This window comes from Nothobranchius furzeri, chromosome 10 (genome assembly GCF_043380555.1).
Source record: "Nothobranchius furzeri strain GRZ-AD chromosome 10, NfurGRZ-RIMD1, whole genome shotgun sequence".
In the NCBI taxonomy this organism is placed as follows: Eukaryota; Metazoa; Chordata; class Actinopteri; order Cyprinodontiformes; family Nothobranchiidae; genus Nothobranchius; species Nothobranchius furzeri.
Window position 1 is genome coordinate 27,954,701 of NC_091750.1, and position 20,000 is coordinate 27,974,700.

At 42.8% G+C, this 20,000-nt stretch overlaps 1 protein-coding gene and 1 long non-coding RNA gene across 4 annotated transcripts in view; one reads left to right on the top strand and one right to left on the bottom strand.

The window, feature by feature from the left end:
* capn5b (calpain 5b) overlaps positions 1 to 20,000 on the bottom strand; it is a 67,966-nt gene that overhangs the window by 44,642 nt on the left and 3,324 nt on the right. For all 3 annotated transcript variants that reach the window (XR_008559129.2, XM_054731027.2, XM_015962006.3), the window contains exon 2: positions 9,695 to 9,868. Coding sequence is in view for 2 of the 3 variants with exons in the window: in XM_054731027.2 (XP_054587002.2) it covers positions 9,695 to 9,859 (165 nt within the window). In the remaining variant the exon portion in view is untranslated. The remainder of the gene's footprint in view (positions 1 to 9,694; positions 9,869 to 20,000) is intronic.
* LOC139072168 (uncharacterized) lies at positions 12,358 to 14,203 on the top strand. Its single transcript, XR_011521760.1, has 2 exons — positions 12,358 to 13,413; positions 13,974 to 14,203. It is a non-coding gene; the product is annotated as an uncharacterized lncRNA (long non-coding RNA).

The window sequence follows — 20,000 nt, forward strand, 5'->3', positions numbered from 1 at the left end:
TGTTTATGGTTTTACTGCATTGGTACTGGTAAGTTAAAGAGACACATTATTCCAAGTTCCAGGTTGATAATGTCATTTTACGGGTCTACAGCAGTGGTCCTCAATAGGCGGCCCGTGGGCCATGCAGCGCTGAGCAAACATCAACCCCCTCCCCGGTCAGACAGCTGAGCTGGACAGGAAGGGACAGGTGTTGTGCTTCCTTCTAAAAACACACACAACTGCAGTCTCTTCATGTCCCTGGTGGTAGCTCCAGCGTACCACACGGTGATGGAGGAGGTGAGGATGGACTCGATGACTGCGGTGTAGAACTGCCTCATCGACTGTACTGGTAGGTTGAATTTCTTCAGCTGCCTCAGGAAGTACATCCTCTGCTGGGCCTTTTTTATGGAGGAGGTGTTGGTGGGCTCCCACTTGAGGTCCTGGGTGATGGTGGTGCCCAGGAAGCGACATGAGTCCACCATCGTGATGACAGTATCAGAACGGGTCATGGGGGGAGTGGGGCTGTGTGCTTCCTAAAGTCCAGAGCAACTTCAACATCAATGTTTTATTTCCACAAAAAACTCAAGTTCCTCTGTGTGGTGGAGTTGCTAATGCTAACGTTAGCCTCTACTAGCCGAGACGTTCTCTGCGGTTTCCTGGACGCTAAACCAACAACAGCCTTCCCCGTCGTGAGTCAAGACGGGTGAGTCCGTGAATGTTAGGTGACAGTGTGACGTAGATCTGTCGGGCTTTTCTAATCCTAGAGTTTCACCGTCTGTTTTCTATCAGAAGCTAAAGCAGGAGATAGGTGTAGGAGACTATTTTCATGTTCAGCCTGCTAGCTGTTAGTTGTGCTCGGTTTGGAATGATGGCAGGAGAGGTGCCATCAATGGGTCAAACAGATAAGATGTTATGTTTTTGTGGTATCTGTTGTGTCCGTCATCCTCCTGAATTCTGGGGCTTATGGGTGGGGCCTAATGAAAGGGGGCTGGACCTTTTTAATTGTATATTTTCATAATGAAGCTTGCCAGAACAACTGATCATTAAAAATATATTTAATGAAAGCAAAATAAAAACTCACTTGTGGTTTGCATTTGAGGTTGACCAGTATGGGTTTTTGTGCGGCTGATACCGAGAGGTCATGGTTCACTGATGGCTGATATGCAGACTTTTTGTTTCATGCCATTAATACTAACAGTTGATGCGCAAACTTTTGAAGCCAAATCCGTTTGTGGACACTGAACGTAACCAACTGTTAAATCTTAATTTTGTGCACTGGTCAGTATTAAAATCAGGCATTTAATAAAGGAAACAAATCATTTTACCAACAAAGTATTAAATATTCAAAACTGGTAAATGAAACGAAATTTAACTCGAAAATAATTTTTGGAGCATTTATTATGCAGATGTTATTCAGGAATATAAATATATATAATATATAAATTAAAGGTAACACTTTAGTTTGGGGAACACAAATTAACCATGAATTAGCTGCCAATTAATATGCAAATTAGTGGACTACTAAGTCTGAACTAGTCATTATTAAGCTATTATTAAGTGCTTATTACCAATGCTGTAATTCTAATATTAACAGGCCATAAATTAAGAGTTTTATCAAAATAAGCCATTCATAATGGTTTGTTGCTGATTAACGCACATACTTAGTAGCTCAAATCAATATGTGGCTTTTAAAGAAGTAATTCAAGGGGAGTAGTTATTCTGCATTAATAACCAAAAATATTATGTTCTGGTATTATGTAAAGCAGGGGTGTCAAAGTCAAACTCACAAGGGGCCGAAATGAAACTCTGGGACGAAGTCGAGGGCCAAACTTCATATTTTTGAAAAAGTGACGGCAAATTTGCACATTTTCTTTATCAACATGTATGCAATTTTGAACCTTTAAATTTGGAAACAAACTTATTTCTGCATTAACACTGAATGTGGAATAACCAAATGACACACGAACAAGTCAGTTTTAAATAAAACACATCAGTGGTGTTCATTACTTGTGGTACAATCAGCATTTTAAAATCTATTCATGATTTGTTTTCTTGATTATTCATTTTTCTTATTTTTTATTCTCCTTTTATTCCCCTTTAATAAGTGTCATCGCTGCTGTGACGTCTAGCTTTCCCCACTGAGGAACAATAAAGGGATTTTCTATTCTATTCATCTATCTGCAGCCTTTCCACTTCCTGTTTACTGTAGGTTAAATCTTTTCTCACGGGCCAACAACAAAATAAAAATATCATTTTATCTTAAATGAAAATGCAACATCTCACCTGTTAACTTTCATGTTTTGGAGCAGAAAAAGAGCATAAAACCAACATATTTAAAGCTCAGTTTGCTCCACTGGTTTACTGTGATGCTCACCTGTTCCAGCCAGATACCTGCATCATGGGGTTGACCTGAGCTGAGGAGGAGACTCCTGTTGTTTTGTTCATCTTCATCATAATAATGACAACATTAGATGACAACAGGTGCTCACATAGGTTTGTGCTGATGAACATGTCTGAGCAGCTTGACCACGTTGTTGTGTGTCGGGGAGGAAACACAATGACAACCACAGAGTCGTGCGTGTTTGAGCGTGTCGCTGCTCGCTGGAGTTATATCAGCTCTGTCTGGACGTTAGTTGGAAAACTTTCTATTTCAGTCGTGAACACATTACTGAGCGGCTAGAATCTCCGTTTCTGGGCTTCAACGTCCCAAAATAGCTGAGTGAACTCGGCGCTGAGTGAGAGGAGTGTTTAGTTTGTCCGAGACAGCGGAGCTGCAGACACCGGCAGCAGGCGCTGGAAAAAACACAAAGGAGGGGGCTTTGTCGGCTCCGCGCTGACGCCGCAAAGCATCATGGGAGTCGAAGTCTTTGCGGTAAAATCAGCCAGCGGGTCAGTTTTAATATATTTTTGATATTTTTCTCGCGGGCCACATAAAAATGCTCCGCGGGTCGCATCTGGCCCGCGGGCCTTGACTCTGACATATGTGATGTAAATAAATGGCAAACTCCACATGTTAATAGAGCCTAAACAACAATCAATTAACCACTTATAAGCAAGAATATGTTCCCATTCTAAAGTCAGATTTTGTTAATCAAATCAAATCAAAGATACTTTATTAATCCCAGAGGGAAATTAGAGTTTCAGGACACACAATTCAGAGATCAGACATACATACAAAGACACATGACAAGAATTGGTGACTGTGGTCATTCGCAACCCCGAGTTGTGCTACCTTAATAGAGATAAGACGGTTACATGAGGATTGGTTCAGGTGGAGGGAAAAAAAGGCACTTCAAAGTTACCCTCCACCGGGAGGGCACCTTTGCCCTGCAAAAAAACACCTCAAACATATATGCAACAGACTTCAGACAAGACAACATAAGTGTCCACTAGGTGGGGGCGGTGAGTTTGGACTATCCCCACTTCAGTTCCTGCAGCCACTACAAGCAGTGCATGTCACCTCAGTGTAGATAGGGGGAGGTGCATTGAGGGTTGGAGGGTTGCAGTGACCCTGGAACGTTTCAGCGGCCTTCCCGCAGTCCCGCCCAGGCTGGGAAAGGAGACAGAGTTGAGTTGTTATAGCGACGGCACATTCCACATATCTTCTGGGGGGGAGTTTTCGTTGAAGCCTTTCAGGCTCAAGGATGCCAGATTCCGACTAGAAATTGTTTTGGGGCCAGACAGAGATAATTTCCTCTCCGTCTAACAGTTACTTGGTCCCCAACCTTTCAAAATCCCAATAATGGACATTAAACTATCACAATCCATGCTGATTCGTCCACTCTCTCCTTGATGACATCCATCTTTGTGCCAATAATAAATCTCGGCCAAAGTACCAAACTTACGATTCACCTCGACAATTATGTGAGTCTGTGATTTCACAGTGCGGTGCAAACCATCTCTGATCTGACCTGGATCAGGCCAATATTCCTCGACAGCTCGTTAATTTTCCGGTAAGCCAGGTAGCCTCCAAAGCCGATCAGCAGGAAACCCGACACCAACACCACGAATATCCACATATCTTCAGAGTCCTCCACAGACAGCTGGTCTGTCCCGGAGGGACATCCGGGAGCCCCTTCTCCCGTTCTCATTGTTAAAAAAATGTTATCAATCGCGTAGAGAGACCAGCTGACGAGATCCATTTTAGTGATTTTCAGTTTCCAGAAAAATGCAGAAGCAGCCGTGCACCCAGCACACACAGACAGACAAAGGCCTTGAGGATAAGATATGGAGGAGAGGAGAAGAAAAGTGTCTGCACCCTACTAACATCAACTGTTAGTAGTAGTGCAGTAGTATTAATTAACCACTTAAGGCAAGAATATGTTCCCCTTGAATTACTTTGTTAAAAGCCACATATTGATCTGAGCTAATTTATTAGTATGTCCATTAATCAGCAACAAACCGTTTACTTTCAGTTAACAAACCATTATGAACAGCTTATTTTGATAAAACTCTTAATTTATGACCTGTTAATGTTAGAATTACGGCATTAGTAATAAGTGTTTAATAATGACTAGTTCAGACTTAATAGTTCATTAATATGCATACTAATTGGCAGCTAATTAATGATTAACTTGTGTTCCCTAAACTAAAGTGTCACCAAAGATTCTACAGCAGCACCAGAGTGCCCGAGGATGTGCCTTAAATTGGCTTTCCTAAAAAGGTATATCGGCCCCATATATCTGCCACTGGGGCCGGAACTAAACTGGGAACCATTTAGCTGCTTGTGTATTGCATCTACCTCTGTGGTGCATTAGTTCTTTAGGAAAACCACTAGCTTGTAACAGCATCGGTATGTGTAAACATGTAAAAGATCTTTTTAGTCAGATTAACACCATTTTCAAAAACCAGAACACATAACTGAGATATTATTCTAATGTAGGGGTTATTAGGAGCGAACAATTCGTAAGCTTTAACTTACTTTTGGATTCTTCAATAAATTCTGTAAATATGGGAATATTTACTGATTTATTAATTAATTAAGATATTCTTAGATATACGGGGCACCATTCCCCTTTAACCGGGGAAAAATTGAATCCAAAACTCTTATCAGTCTTTCTTGAAGTTCATAGAATCCTCGGAGCAGAGACTTCTCTTCGACACAACAAAGCTACTGGAGACGAAAATCTGAATTTTATAACGTTTAATTAACAATTTGTCAAATGAATAAACAGTGGCATAAATGAATAATAACCATGTGATATAATAAAAGGATGTATATTCAAAATAATGTTCAAGGTGTTTGTGTGGTGTGTGTGAGTGAGTGTGGGTCTTTGTTTCCCCAGAGTAGGTGGGGGGAGGGAGCTGTGAGTGTGTGTGGGGCTCTTCCCCTCCCCTCGCATTCAACAGGAGACCTGGATGTGTAAAGTTTTCTACTTTCCCGAACACTTAGTGGCTTAGAATCACAGTAAAACTTAACTCAAACACTTCAAAAGTTAACAAACAACAAAAGGTCACTTGTAAATTATTTAATCTAAAAGGAGTCGGCAGCCTGGCCAGAGCTGACGACTAAAGATATTAACGATGATCAATAAGCAGTTTATTCTTTCAAAATGACCCGGCGGACGTGTTTTGGGAGCGAAAGAGGAAAACACGAAGCTACTTTTTAAGCAATAGCGCGGTTTTATTGCTTATTCTGGACTATAGAGGAAACGGGAGGAGAAAAGGAGAGAGAAAAATGAGTTTTCTGATCACCAGAAGAGCGAGGCGTCCCCGCTGTTTTGATTCGACGGTTCTCCGTGTTTCTCCGCAGTTTTCAGCGTCATCCGTCGGTTTGATGCTTTCTCCGTTGTTTGGCTCCACGAGTGTTTCTCCACGGGCTGGACACAAAGAGAACGAAGTTTCTTTTGGGCTGAGTTTGACAACTTACAGCGTCTCTGAGAGCTGGATGGAGCTCCGCTCGTTCCCAGTCAGGTCCCGATGGGAGTTGGAGTGGTTTCCAGCGGTTGCGTGGCTCAACTTGGGCACTTAGAGCTTCCGCGTGCTCAAGTTGTCGGAGCGTTCGACAAGCGTGTCCTTACCGCCAGGTATCCTGGGCAAAAGAACGAGGTTTCTTTGTCTCTGCTGAAGATTTATGGTCTTAGTTCGCGGGAAAAGCTCCACGGCCTCCCGCACATGCGCAGAACGTGTTTCTGGTATTAGGCGGTGACGTCATCACAATGCTTCCGTGTGCAAAGCATCATGGGAAATGAAGTTTCTTGGCGCTGATGTGATTATTTGCTTTTCAGAGCAATTTAAGCACAGTCATTTTGGAGAAAATCACTGCATAGTAATTTCCTCATGAGGTCAGACCCTCAACACTAACCACATGAAACTTCACTCTCAAATGTCATATTTTTCCAAGTCTGCAAACAGCAATAAGAAATAAAGCACCAAGTGTGGAAGGGGATACACAGGAGTTGCATCAGACTAATCGATGTTTCTCAAATCAAAATATAGCTTAATGAATTCAAAATGAAGGCAAAGACATCAACTATGGCCTCACTATGCATGAGTATCTGCAAATCCAAACATAGATGGCCTGATGGTGTCTCTTCAGGGTTCCCAACCTCCTGACACAGAAGTGACAACACAAATCATGTCCTGGTGAAAACTGAAAGGGATGCACCTCCTGCTCGCTTTCTCCTCTTCCAGCTTTACATCTGCATGACTGGCATCAGCGTGGCCCGAAACATGTAATCTGTGTGACCCAGTTTCCATGGCGAAGCACGCTGGCTGTCACTGCAGCGGCATGCAGGCAGAAGGAGGTTACACCATCCAGAACCACAGCCTGCTGTGTGTGTATGTGTGTGTGTGTGTGTGTGTGTGTGTGTGTGCGTGTGATGGGGGGGGGGGGGTTCAACAGCGGCAGGGGACTCGGCTCAGTAAATCCTGAGGCCCTGCATCTGAAATCATCCCCGGCCCACACACTCCACTGTTCATAAGAAGAGACGAGAGGAGAGCGCAGTGGAGCGATTGCTGATTGCTGCTCCACGATGTTAGTGAGGAATTATAAATGACTAGTCATACTGTAGGGTTGTTAATCTCAAATCCTGCAGGGAGCATAGGCATCGATAGCTGACTCATTTTTATTCCATTAAAGGTACAAATACTCCTCTGTTTTTCCGGGTAACACAGATGACCCACGCATCACCTTCTGACCCAAAACAGATGAGTTTAATGGAATGATCACATGAATAAAAGCCAAGTGTCCTGCATCAGCATCAGACTTTTGTTTTGTTTATGTTTATGTTTATTCATTTAGCAGACACTTTTATCCAAAGCGACTTACAATTTATAACCTATAGGGCATGTTGTGTTTTATATCTGAAGTCTGTGCTGAAGCTTTGCAAATCAGGGGAAAAAAGATGTAGACTCTGCTTGAAAGATGCTAAGGCAGGTGAGCACGGACACAAGTAATAAATCACTTTATAATCACAAAATCTGAGGATTAAATTGTGCTGTATAGAATTTACAGCAGACAAATATCCATAATGAATCCCAAATCACCTTCATTTTCCATTTAGATTATTTTTTAAATTTATAAGTACATAGAGGGAGTAATCTTGTTAATTCCACTTATTTCTGCTCTTCTTATGCATACAGGTAGAACTTTACACACTGCTACAGCATCTGAGGTGAACAGGTGAATAAAAGGGTCCATATTTACTTTACACACAAGTGTTTATTCAGGTCCTTCTCAAAAAAATTAGCATATTGTGATTAAGTTCATTATTGTCTGTAATGTACTGATAAACATTAGACTTTCATATATATTAGATTCATTACACACAGCTGAAGTAGTTCAAGCCTTTTATTGTTTCTAATACTGATGATTTTGGCGTACAGCTCATGAAAACCCAAAATTCCTATCTCAAAAAATTAGCATATTTCCTCCGACCAATAAAAGTGTTTTTAATACAAAAAAAAGTCAAACTTCAAATAATTATGTTCAGCTTCAATTTCAATTTTATTTATAAATCGCGCCTTACAGGCAAAAGCATGCCACCAAGGCGCTACACAGACCAAATAAAAACATCAAACATTAGGTCCAGAAAATAAAAACATTGGATACAGATTAAAAACACGGTGAATACACGGATCAATTTAAGTAAAACAATAAAAACTAGTTAGAAAGATTAAAAGACAAATCATAAAAGTAGGTTTTTAGCCTTGCCTTAAAAACCGCCACAGAGGTGGAGGCCCTTATGCTGAGAGGAAGCTCGTTGCAAAGCTTAGGACCTGCCACAGCAAAGGCCCTATCACCACGCATCTTTAGGTGCGATGTTGGGACCGAGAGGAGCGTGAGGTTCTCCGAGCGGAGTGACTGTGCAGGGGTGCGCGGTTGAAGCAATGACACCAAGTAATGAAGGGCAAAACCACTTAACGTTTTAAAAACCAGCAAAAGTATCTTAAAACAAATCCTTACATCAATGGGCAGCCAATGAAGCGCAGCCAGGACAGGAGTAATGTGGTCATACTTGCGCCTGCCCTCTAGAAATCTGGCAGCAGCATCCGGCACCATTTGCAACCTGGCTATTGCGCCCTTGCTCACACCAAATAAAACAGAGTTTTGAGTGCATAACAGAGATGTTCAGTTATGCACTCAATACTTGGTCGGGAATCCTTTTGCAGAAATGACTGCTTCAGTGCGGCGTGGCATGGAGGCAATCAGTCTGTGGCACTGCTGAGGTGTTATGGAGGCCCAGGATGCTGCGATAGCGGACTTAAGCTCATCCAGAGTGTTGGGTCTTGCGTCTAATTTTTTGAGATACACCTTATCCGGGTCCGGGTCGCGGGGGGCAGCATTCCAACTAAGTCAAAGTCATTTTATTGTCATTTCTACCACATGTGCAAGACATACAGAGAAACAAAATTGAGTTTCAGTACACACAATCCAAAATGACTTCCTATCTCTGGCTCCTTCAAAGGCAGTTCGAAATCTGGGTGTTGTGATTGATGAACACCTGACCTTTAAAGATCATGTTGCCTCTGTTGCCCGTTCATGCCGCTTTGCGCTGTATAACATACGAAAGATCAGACCATACCTAACACAACATGCCGCCCAGCTCCTGGTGCAATCTACTGTCATCTCCCGCCTCGATTACTGCAATGCCTTTCTAACTGGTCTTCCGGCCTGGACTGTGAGACCTCTTCAAATGGTCCAGAACTCAGCGGCGCGTCTGGTCTTCAATCAGCCAAAAAGAGCACACGTCACCCCTCTGTTCATTGAGCTCCACTGGCTACCGCTAGCTGCACACATCAAATTCAAATTGCTAACACTAGCATACAAAGTCCGAGACGGTACGGCTCCCATCTACCTGAATCCTCTTGCAAAGGCTTACGTCTCGGCCCGGCCACTTCGGTCATCACAGGATCGTCGGCTAGCAGTGCCTACTCCACGCTCAGGACAATCCAGACTCTTCTCATGCATCGTTCCACAAATGTGGAATGACCTTCCAAGCACTACCAGAACTGCAGCTTCCTTTTCAATTTTCAAGAAACTCCTGAAGACCCTGCTCTTCAGAGAGCATCTTCTAAACTAGCACCCTCCCTGCACCCGTCCCCCCCCTCTACCGTCCACTCCTTGTTCCCTCCTCTCCATGACTGATGTCAAGTTGTTGTTGTTGTTGTTAGCCTCAAGGGCAACATGCCGATTATCACGTGTAAGTCGCTTTGGACAAAAGCGTCTGGTAAACACATAAACATAATCAGTTAGTGATAAGTCTAAACCTACCCGAGGTCTTTTCCAGACGACACGTCCGATCCTGTTGCCCTGGTGAAAGAGCGCGTCGTCGGTGGTGGGGAAACGAGGGTCCTCAAAGAGGAGGCCACTCTGCAAGCACTGCCTCTTTAGGGTGGAGTACTGCTGCCCCTCAAAGGCCTTCACGGAGGTGAACATCCTGCAGCCCTGAAGAGCACAAACCCAGGTCAGACTCCAGTTGTAAAAAATGCCTCCCTGGCATCTTGGCTTCACATCATCCCACAGACGCATCAGAGAAGTTGAATTACATATGTTAGGAACATTATGACATCACATTCCCACACATCCTACTGGCCGACAGAAGAAAGACCTGAGCAGCAAAAGCTCGGAGTTGAAACAGAAAGTCGATGTGCATTTCTGCCCCGAGTGCCGCCTGGATTCACTGGGTTAAAATGATTATTCTGTCAATTCACCGATACCCTCCGGGGCCTTGTTATTGCCGCTACACGCTGAGGGAGACACACACACACGCAGAGAGACCTGTGGGTTAGGATGGAGTGATGGAGGGAATGGTCAATACGGAACCGCTGGATAAATGACTGATCTTAAAACTGACCACGGCGACCATGGCTCCCAGCAGTCCAGTGTGTAGGGTGGAGTGAAATCTGTTTTCCTTATTTACCTGAACATAAAGGAAATGTCAAAGTATCACACATCCATAACATACACATCAATAAAAAGCCAACTTACAGTAACTCAAGGTTAACAAGACTTCCTGCTATTTTTTGATTAATCTCCTCCAAAAAACCGTCAGTTTGAACGACATCTCAAACAAAAACAGATTCTCCAGTTTTAAACAGAAATGATCAGACAAATTAGACTGGAATAAGATTTTTATGCAGCAAACGTAGTTTTAGCATCACACACAAGTTCACATACATCCAAGGCAGCCGACTTAGTAACCAGAGGCTAGATTTCATATCTTGTCTGCTACCAAACATCAATGCTCATATTTTTCATGCATGAACACAATCTTTGTGTTTGACGGGGCTTTTAATGAGCACTTTGCTCCTGCAGCGAGGCAGGGGCGACCAAGGAAGGTCCCGCCTTTCTCGCCTCTGATTGGCTAGTTGGGCTCTACTACGATTGGCTGAAAATTTGCGGGGGCGGCAGACAACAGCGGCCTTCGCTTGGCTGAAAGCTAAGCGAGCAAAGCAACTGATGTGGATACCTGAGCAGAGGTAAATATGTCTTTGTGAGAAAGCTAACATTAGCTTGTCAAAATCCACGTTAAAATAATGGGCATGCCCTCAAATGTTCATCTAATCTGTTGTTTGCTGATGACATAGCTGCCAGTTCAATATACTTAGTCACACACACACACACACACACACACACACACGAAAGTGAGGACACATCTTTCATGTGTTTAAATCTGTATATTTAATTGAAATTAATTCAAAGCTGATTATGATTTAGACCTATTTTTCAGCAGTTATCATTAAGAGAAGCAGACCTGCTGCACACAGCTGGGTACAATAGGGCAGTTTTATTATATTTAATACCCACGTTTATCCTATGTACTCTGCTGTAATAAGATCACCTCAATGCTTTAGAGCCATGGACATAAAGTAAGTCCCACAGTGTGATAAATGCAACAAGATTTATAAGTTCACTTCTTACATTTTTCAATCAATGAAACAAAAAAAATTTTGCTAAACAGAACAGAATGGCGCCAAGTTCTTATTTTCTAAAAAATAAAAAAATAAAAAACCAAAACAGCTGTTCTGTTGGTGGCAAGAGGACAGTCTGCACTTAGCAAGGGAAGACGGTTTGCTGCTAAATGAAATAGCCAATCGTAGTAGAGCCCATCTAGCCAGTCAGAGGCGAGAAAGGCGGGACCTTCCTTGGTCACCCTACAATTCCAAAAGACGTGGCAGGGGCAGACCTGAGGTCTTTTCCAGACGCGTTCGCTCTCATCATCTGAGAGCGACATTCGTAGGACTTATTTGCTGTAGAAAGCTGCCTGAACGGCCTAATTACTAGTGTGACCAAAGTGTGTTGCTTTGACTGTGGAAAGACCTAGTGTTGACATCCTACAGACGTGGTCTGGACCGACGGACTCGATATAGACATGGGAACTATCATCTCAAAATTGAAAGCAGCTCATGCAAACATAGTTTGGGGTCCTAGATTTAGGCCCTGTCCACACGTAGACGGGGATCTGCCAAAACGTAGGTATTTTTCTACGTTTTGGCCTGTCATCCACACGAAAACGGAGTTTTTCAACCGAAAATTGATCTTTTTAAAAACTCCGGCCAAAGTGAAGATCTGCGTTTTCTCCGTTTTGGGTGTCTGCGTGTGGACAGAAAAAACCGGAGTTTTAAGGTCCGCGACGTCACTTTCCGCGACAAAAAATGCTGACATCACGTGTGCGACCTGTGTTTACACTAGCCGACAGCATGGAAGCCCTCAGAGCTGCGCTCTGTCACTACCCGATCCATCAATTGTCCAAGCGCTTTCTGCTTGTTTGTTTTTGCAAGCGGAATTACTGCTCCTTCCGGAAGACCACAGACGAAGGACGAGGTTAAGAACGGGGAAGTACTGCCGCCTACAGGTCTGGCATGTCCTTAACAACGTATTTATCCAGGTACGTGTGGACAGAGTTTTTTTTTTAAACGCGGTGGTGTGGATGCAAGTTTTTGGAGGGGCGGATATTCATTTAAAAAAAAAACAGCTACGTGTGGACTAGGCCTTAGTTCATAGATTTCAAAACCACATTGACCTTGTTTTTGTTGAACTAAGGCAGCGTGGCGAGTCCAATGTACCAAAATGTCCACGTCAGCAGTATATAAATGTTGGTTGTGGTAATGCTAACCAAAGAATGATGCTAGCCCATGCTGCAATGAAGAAGAATGCTGAAGCACCACTCACGTTCCAGATATACTGGGAATACAGCTATATCCATGGCTTGCCTACTGGGTTATCTGGATTCTGTACACAACTGATTTCCTTCATGATTACATCTACTAATCGTTTAAAACCTTTATCAGCAACACTTCAGGAAGGTTGAAAGCTCATTCTGAGTGCAAAAAGATGCTCAAAAGTGAACTCATATCACAATAAGGCAAAGGAGCAAAACCACATCCTGTTCAAGCAGCACTGTGAAATAAAGTCTTCTTTGATTAAGTTGGACCCGTTAACCTTGCTGTAGAGCTACAGAATATTTAACATCCAAGGGGGGATTTATGTAGAGCTGAAACAACTAATCGATTTAATCGATTATAATCGATTATTAAAATAGTTAACAACTTTTTTAGTCATCGATTAGTTGTTTAATAATCATATTTTACCGCATAAAGTCTATTTTTTGCCACAATCTGACATCGGTTACAATCTGTTAAATTTGCCGCCAGTGTGTGGCAGTAATAAGCCACTGATCTACCAGTGGGGCCGTAGAAGAAGAAATTAGCCAATAAGTGCCCTCGGTTTTCATGACGTATCACGTTACTGACGCGCATCTTGCTGTGAGAGATGGCGGATCAACAACAAATACGGAAGAAAAATAGAAGCGACAAAACAAGAGAAACACCGGACAAAAACCTCACGAGTATGGGAGCACTTCACTAGATGCCTTGAAAAGACCGGTGACCTACAAAATATGCAAAAACCATGGCACGACGGAAGCACGACGTCCCTAAGTGAACATTTGAGATGAAAACATGGGGGCTGATGCAGCAGAGGAAAGTCCGGTAAGTAACAGAAAATAAACAAGCTAACGCAGATCACATTTGGGACTTAGTGTTAGCTGAGTTCGTTATAGTGGATGTTAAACATGTTTTTTTTTTTTTTGCCGCGTCAGTTTACGGTGTTCTACTTCTGATTGACTAGATGCAATCGTGAATCTCCTCCGTGTTGTGGCGCTTGCCAAATTTAGCACGTCTGTTTATAAGAATGTTCTCGTTAAGAGAAAAACGGCACAAACCCATAACTGTGTTCCTCATTCAAAAAAGGACAACTCCGCGGAGAAAAATATACAGACGAGCTGTGTCCAGGTGAATATAACGCGGCATAGTTGTACGCTTTCAATTTTTAAATACAGGAGAAATTCAGAAAGTCCTTTTTTTAACTATTAAAAGGCTGTTTTACTGTCTAACGCTGTAAAACGCCTCACAACACATTTTTGTCAAAATAAATTATCACTGTATATTGTTAATTAATTCAAATAATGTAATATTGATTTAGTGTTGTAGTGTGTGTGCTGCTTTATTTTATATGTGTACTTAATTCAGTTTATTTGTTTCTTATGCAGAAAAAAACAAGCAACGATGGACAACTACATGGGGAACAAGACACTCACCCCCCAGCAATGCATACCACTTACAAACTCTATTCTAGATTCTACATTATTTTTTATGGAATTTACCTCTTATATTTTGATGCCAAAAAATTATTCTGGACTGATATTTTGCACTGTTTAGCTCATTTTACACTGCTGACTGTGGTCATGTGCAATAAAATAGATTGCAGTCAACTGCACAATTCTCTTATGTTTTTCTTTTTCTTAACTGAAATGTATTCATCACTTGTATAGGTTAAATAGCTAAACAATAACAAACCGATTAATCGATTAATCGAAAAAAATAATTGACAGATTAATCGATTATGAAAATAATCGTTAGTTGCAGCCCTAGATTTATGAGAGAATGGAGCTATACGACATCAAAAAGACATCAAGAGTAACATGTAATCTGACTACAGCACTTTTCAAAAATCATTGAGCTGAAAGTTTTCAGAAAACCCGACTCTTCCAGCAGGCTTGTGATGTGTTGAATCCAAACAAGGAGAGAAACCTTCCAAGTACTCAGAGTTCAAACACGTGTAACAGAGAAACTAATGATTATGGACATCACTCACATGCTGCAGCCAAAACGGTCCTTCACTCTCAGAACAGAGATCAGTCACAACAGGTTTTGTGTCTAAATCCATCACATCTATGACTGATTTAAGTTTGACCACAAATTCATCACAAAATGATAAATAAGGCTCTTCTAATTCAACTAAACGTATTTTTTTTCTATTGAAAGAATTAAATTATCCTGTCGAAGAACAAGAAGTTCATTCACATTAACCGTAACCCACTCTGTTCTTGGTTGTATTCAAAGAAAATTTCCAGTAAGTCCACTTTCAAGGGAATTAATAAGCTAGCTAACTCTTGTGAGTGATCAAGCACATTTCTGTGAAAAAAGCAAGGCCGCAGTTGGAGGCTAAGTCTAACAGATGGCCATGCTGTTCTGGCTCATGAGTGCAATGGGGAAAACCACGCTGTCATCTGGGCTCTAGGCAGAGCCAACAGCCTTACCTGCAGAGAACAAATCCTGAGAATGTACAACATTTTATGGCTTCAGTAAAAGAACAAGTTGAAAGTTTATGACCATCAAAGTTGCAGTTAATTCAAAAGTTAGCACGTGGAGAAAGTAGCTTCAGACGAAGGGATTAGGAGATACTGAGTTTGGGATTTTCAATAGTTTTCAGTTATAAACATCAAAATTAAAGAAACATTTGAAATTAATCAGTCTGTGTATAGCGAATGAATCTAATGTACAAGTTTCACTTTTTGAATGGAATAACTGAAATAAATCAACTTTTGTCATGATATTTAAATTTTCTGACCAGCACATGAATCTGATATTTAGTGTGTTACGTAAAAACAATAACAGTAATAAACAGTGCTCTGCCGGTTTGGAGGGCCAATCACAGCACTTTATCGGTTTGGTGGGCGGGATGTTACTGTGACAGAGCGAAACAAAAATGGTGGTGACTCATCTGAAATGGCTTTGGCATCAACTTTGGACTATTTAGACTTGAGTTTTTCTTTGGGTCAAGAACAGATGGAGGTACTTGAGTATATTTAGCAAAAGTATCAAGTCTTCACCAGCGTATGGCTGTGGCAGTAAAACCTCCTTGTTGACTGACATCCGTAGCTGTGAGTACGTCATGTTGTTTATTGTCCAATAGAATGTGGAGACAGTTTGAACGACAACCTTTGATCCCGCTCTACCACTGAGATCCATCTATGCGTCATGGCCAGACTATATATTCACATATATAGAATGGCCTGCGATGGACTGGCTCTCTGTCCAGGGTGTACCCCGCCTGATTGCCCATTGGCTGCTGGAGATCGGCACCAGCCCCCCCGCGACCCTACGTGAACAAGTTGGTTCAGAGGGAGGGGGGGGAGGGAGACAAGCGGGTTCAGAGGGAGGGAGGGAGGCTGGATGGATGGATGGATGGATGGATGGATGGATGGATGGATGGATGGATGGATGGATGGATGGATGGATGGATGGATGGATGGATGGATGGATGGATGGATGGATGGATGGATGGATGGATGGATGGATGGATGGATGGATGGATGGATAGGGATGGACGGATGGATGGATGGATAGGGATGGATGGATGGATGGATGGATGGATAGGGATGGACGGATGGATGGATGGATGGATGGATGGATGGATGGATGGATAGGGATGGACGGATGGTTGGATGGATGGATGGATGGATGGATAGGGATGGATGGATGATGGATGGATGGATGGATGGATGGATGGATGGATGGATAGGGATGGACGGATGGATGGATGGATAGGGATGGATGGATGGATGGATGGATGGATAGGGATGGACGGATGGATGGATGGATGGATGGATGGATAGGGATGGACGGATGGTTGGATGGATGGATGGATGGATGGATGGATAGGGATGGATGGATGATGGATGGATGGATGGATGGATGGATGGATGGATAGGGATGGACGGATGGATGGATGGATGGATGGATGGATGGATAGGGATGGATGGATGGATGGATGGATGGATGGATGGATGGATGGATAGGGATGGACGGATGGTTGGATGGATGGATGGATGGATGGATGGATGGATGGATAGGGATGGACGGATGGATGGATAGGGATGGACGGATGGATGGATGGATGGATGGATGGATGGATGGATGGACGGATGGATGGATGGATGGATAGGGATGGACGGATGGATGGATGGATGGATGGATAGGGATGGACGGATGGATGGATGGATGGATGGATGGATGGATGGATAGGGATGGACGGATGGATGGATGGATGGATGGATGGATGGATGGATGGATGGATGGATGGATGGATGGATGGATGGATGGATAGGGATGGACGGATGGTTGGATGGATGGATGGACGGATGGTTGGATGGATGGATAGGGATGGATAGGGATGGACGGACGGATGGATGGATGGATGGATGGATGGATAGGGATGGACGGATGGATGGATGGATAGGGATGGACGGATAGATAGATAGATAGATAGATAGATAGATAGATAGATAGATAGATAGATAGATAGATAGATAGATAGATAGATGATAGATAGATAGATAGATAGATAGATAGATAGATAGATAGATAGATAGATAGATAGATAGATAGATAGATAGATGATAGATAGATAGATAGATAGATAGATAGATAGATAGATAGATAGATAGATAGATAGATAGATAGATAGATAGATAGATAGATAGATAGATAGATAGATAGATAGATAGATAGATAGATAGATAGATATAGAATGGCTTGCCAGGCTGGGACACGGCAGCTTCACAGTGAAATTATGGAGCTGCAGACAGACGTTAGGGAATATATGATCTATGGTGGTTTGTGGCATTTCCACAAGAAGATAAACAAAACAGATGTAAGAATATTTCATGAAAACTAAATAACAATGAAAATAACGCCAACACTGCAGAGCAAAAGAGCCAAACCAGTTGTTACTGGGCAGAACCCAGTTTAGAGGCTTAAATGACAACATTCTCTCTGTCCTAAGATGCAGACAGGCGGAAGACGTACGTGTTGAGCGGCGGGGTGATGTTTCATCTCAAATATAACTGGTAGATGTGAAAATGAAGAGACAAGTTGCAGCTGAGAGGGAAGCCGACAATGAAACGGCAGTTTAGGAACGCACGGCTGAATTGTTTATTCTGAAAGAGACAAAAGTTTTGGCGTAACTGATGACAAACCAATGATGAACCATTAAAGGTGACATTTTCTGCTGTGTCGTCAACATTTACCTCAGTGATCATGCAAGTGTGGACCTCTTTCTCGTGTCTGACTCTAAGCTCTGGTTTGCTACTTAAATGATGCTGGAAGAACCTGACCTCCCAGACGAGGTCATGATCAAAGCCGAACCACAAACATCAACACCGGCTGCAAATGGCCGCAGCTCCACCACGCCGGGCTGCTGCTGGTCCGCAGAAATCAACATTGATCTACTTAACTGGTGTTGTCTGGTCCTGGCACAAGCGTCATGTAGAGGTGATATTAGCGCAACGGAATCATCTCTGACACACACTGCAGGATTATGATGCTGAAACGGGCAACTGTGAAGAAACTCTACACTCAGAGTCAGGTTAACACAAACCAATATTTATTTACAAGTGTTGCTGTCTAATTTTCTTCCAGTAAGCTAATTTAATGACTTCTTCGTGTTGCAGAGGACTGAAAAGAACTATTTCATTTGCTGCTCATCTGCTGTGCATCTGTTCTAGTTTGCAGCAGCTCTGATTTTCCTGATATAACAAAGTTTGTTTTCATTCAACTTGTTTGGAAGCTCAAAGAAACTTTACTTATTGATCGTGTAAAATATGACAGTTAACAAAGAATAAGGTAGAAGGTTAAAGAAGAGCTGCACTGACAAACCTTCTTACCTTCTTGTTTAAACAACGGGTTACTCCGTTTTTAATGCAGGCTGAACAGAGTCAGTGGTAGAGTCATGCTGCTGTTAGCCAATCAGAGGAGAGATGTCCAAACAAAAGCAAATAAGACTACAAATCCTGCCGTCTGAAGCCACTTTCTGCTCCAGCTGAATTCTTCGTGCTGAAACAGAGACTTTATCCCCAGAGTATGACTTACCCCCAAATTCCACTACCTCCGCTCCGCTCCGACACGAACGCCGGAGCAAAATCGGTCCCGTTGTAGTCAATCAGAGCAATTCCACTACTGCGGCCGTGCTCCGGCAGTGCGGCGCCGCCCTCTGTTCCGGCGTCCGGCAAAAATAGAATCGATCCTATTTTTGCCGGACGCCGGAGCACCTCCGCAGTAAATGGACAGAAACCACAACCGCCCAACAGGAAAAGGAGCAAGCACAACTTCCGTTTTTCACAATAAATCGATAAACAAAAGGCGTTTTTTGTTTCATATGCACAGGTTTAACAACTTTTAACAACTATCAATGACGGCTGAAGTTTAAATACACAAAAGTAAGCCATAAATACAGTTTCTACTATCAAAGTAGTCACACTTTGTTGATCCAAACACTGCTGATCTCTCAACACAAATGATGGGCGGATTAAACAGTTCATGCCGATGCTTCTCCCACACAACGGGTGTTTGGATCTAACTTCCGCGTTTATTGCTCCGACTGTATCGCAAGATCTCGAAAATCCCGCGCATGCTTGTTTGCGCACCTCAGGTCTCCGCACCGGAGCGGAGCCGTTGTAGAGCGGGTAGCAGTAAACATTGAGTTCGGAAGCGAGCGGCTGCGGAAGGCGGGGGCGGAGCGGAGCGGAGCGGAGGTAGTGGAATTTGGGGGTTACAGGGTAGTCATTCCTACCAGAAACAATTGCAGTGCATTAAAATTTAGAGTGAAGTGTCTCTTTAAGAGTGTTTCAAAACATACACACAAAAAAAAGAATGTATTTGCTCCAAATGGGTTCTTTTCAAAGAGCTAAAAAGCTGACATGAAACCAATTAGCTGACGGATGATGAATCTTCAGGCCCACACTTACCCAACGAGACCATTTTCAGTTACGGTTCCCATGATTCACGTATTCTTTAACACACACAGTACAATATGCCATCATACAAAAACAGAATAGAAAAGATGAGTGAAAATACAAGAAAATAATTCACATTTTAACATATTACACTGAGGACTGTCTCTGAAATAAAATATATGTATACATTCAAAATGTACAAGCTGAATAAACTGGATGCAGCTGGTCGGGTGTGCTTGGATCATGTGATCATAAAGCAGTGCAGGGGACCTCTGACCCACGGGTCAGCAGCACTGAGCCATTTAAACAGCCTGAGCAGCACCATGGACAGACACAACCCTAAAGCAGCACTGGCACCCTAAATCTGACTTTCATTCCATGTTTTCTATCCTGATGTCTACCCACGTTCCTCCACTCTAGACCAGCAGGCAGCACACAACTACATAAATGCTCTTTGTGGAAAAGCGTAAGGGTTTGTGTTGTTTAGGGGAAAAGGAAGGC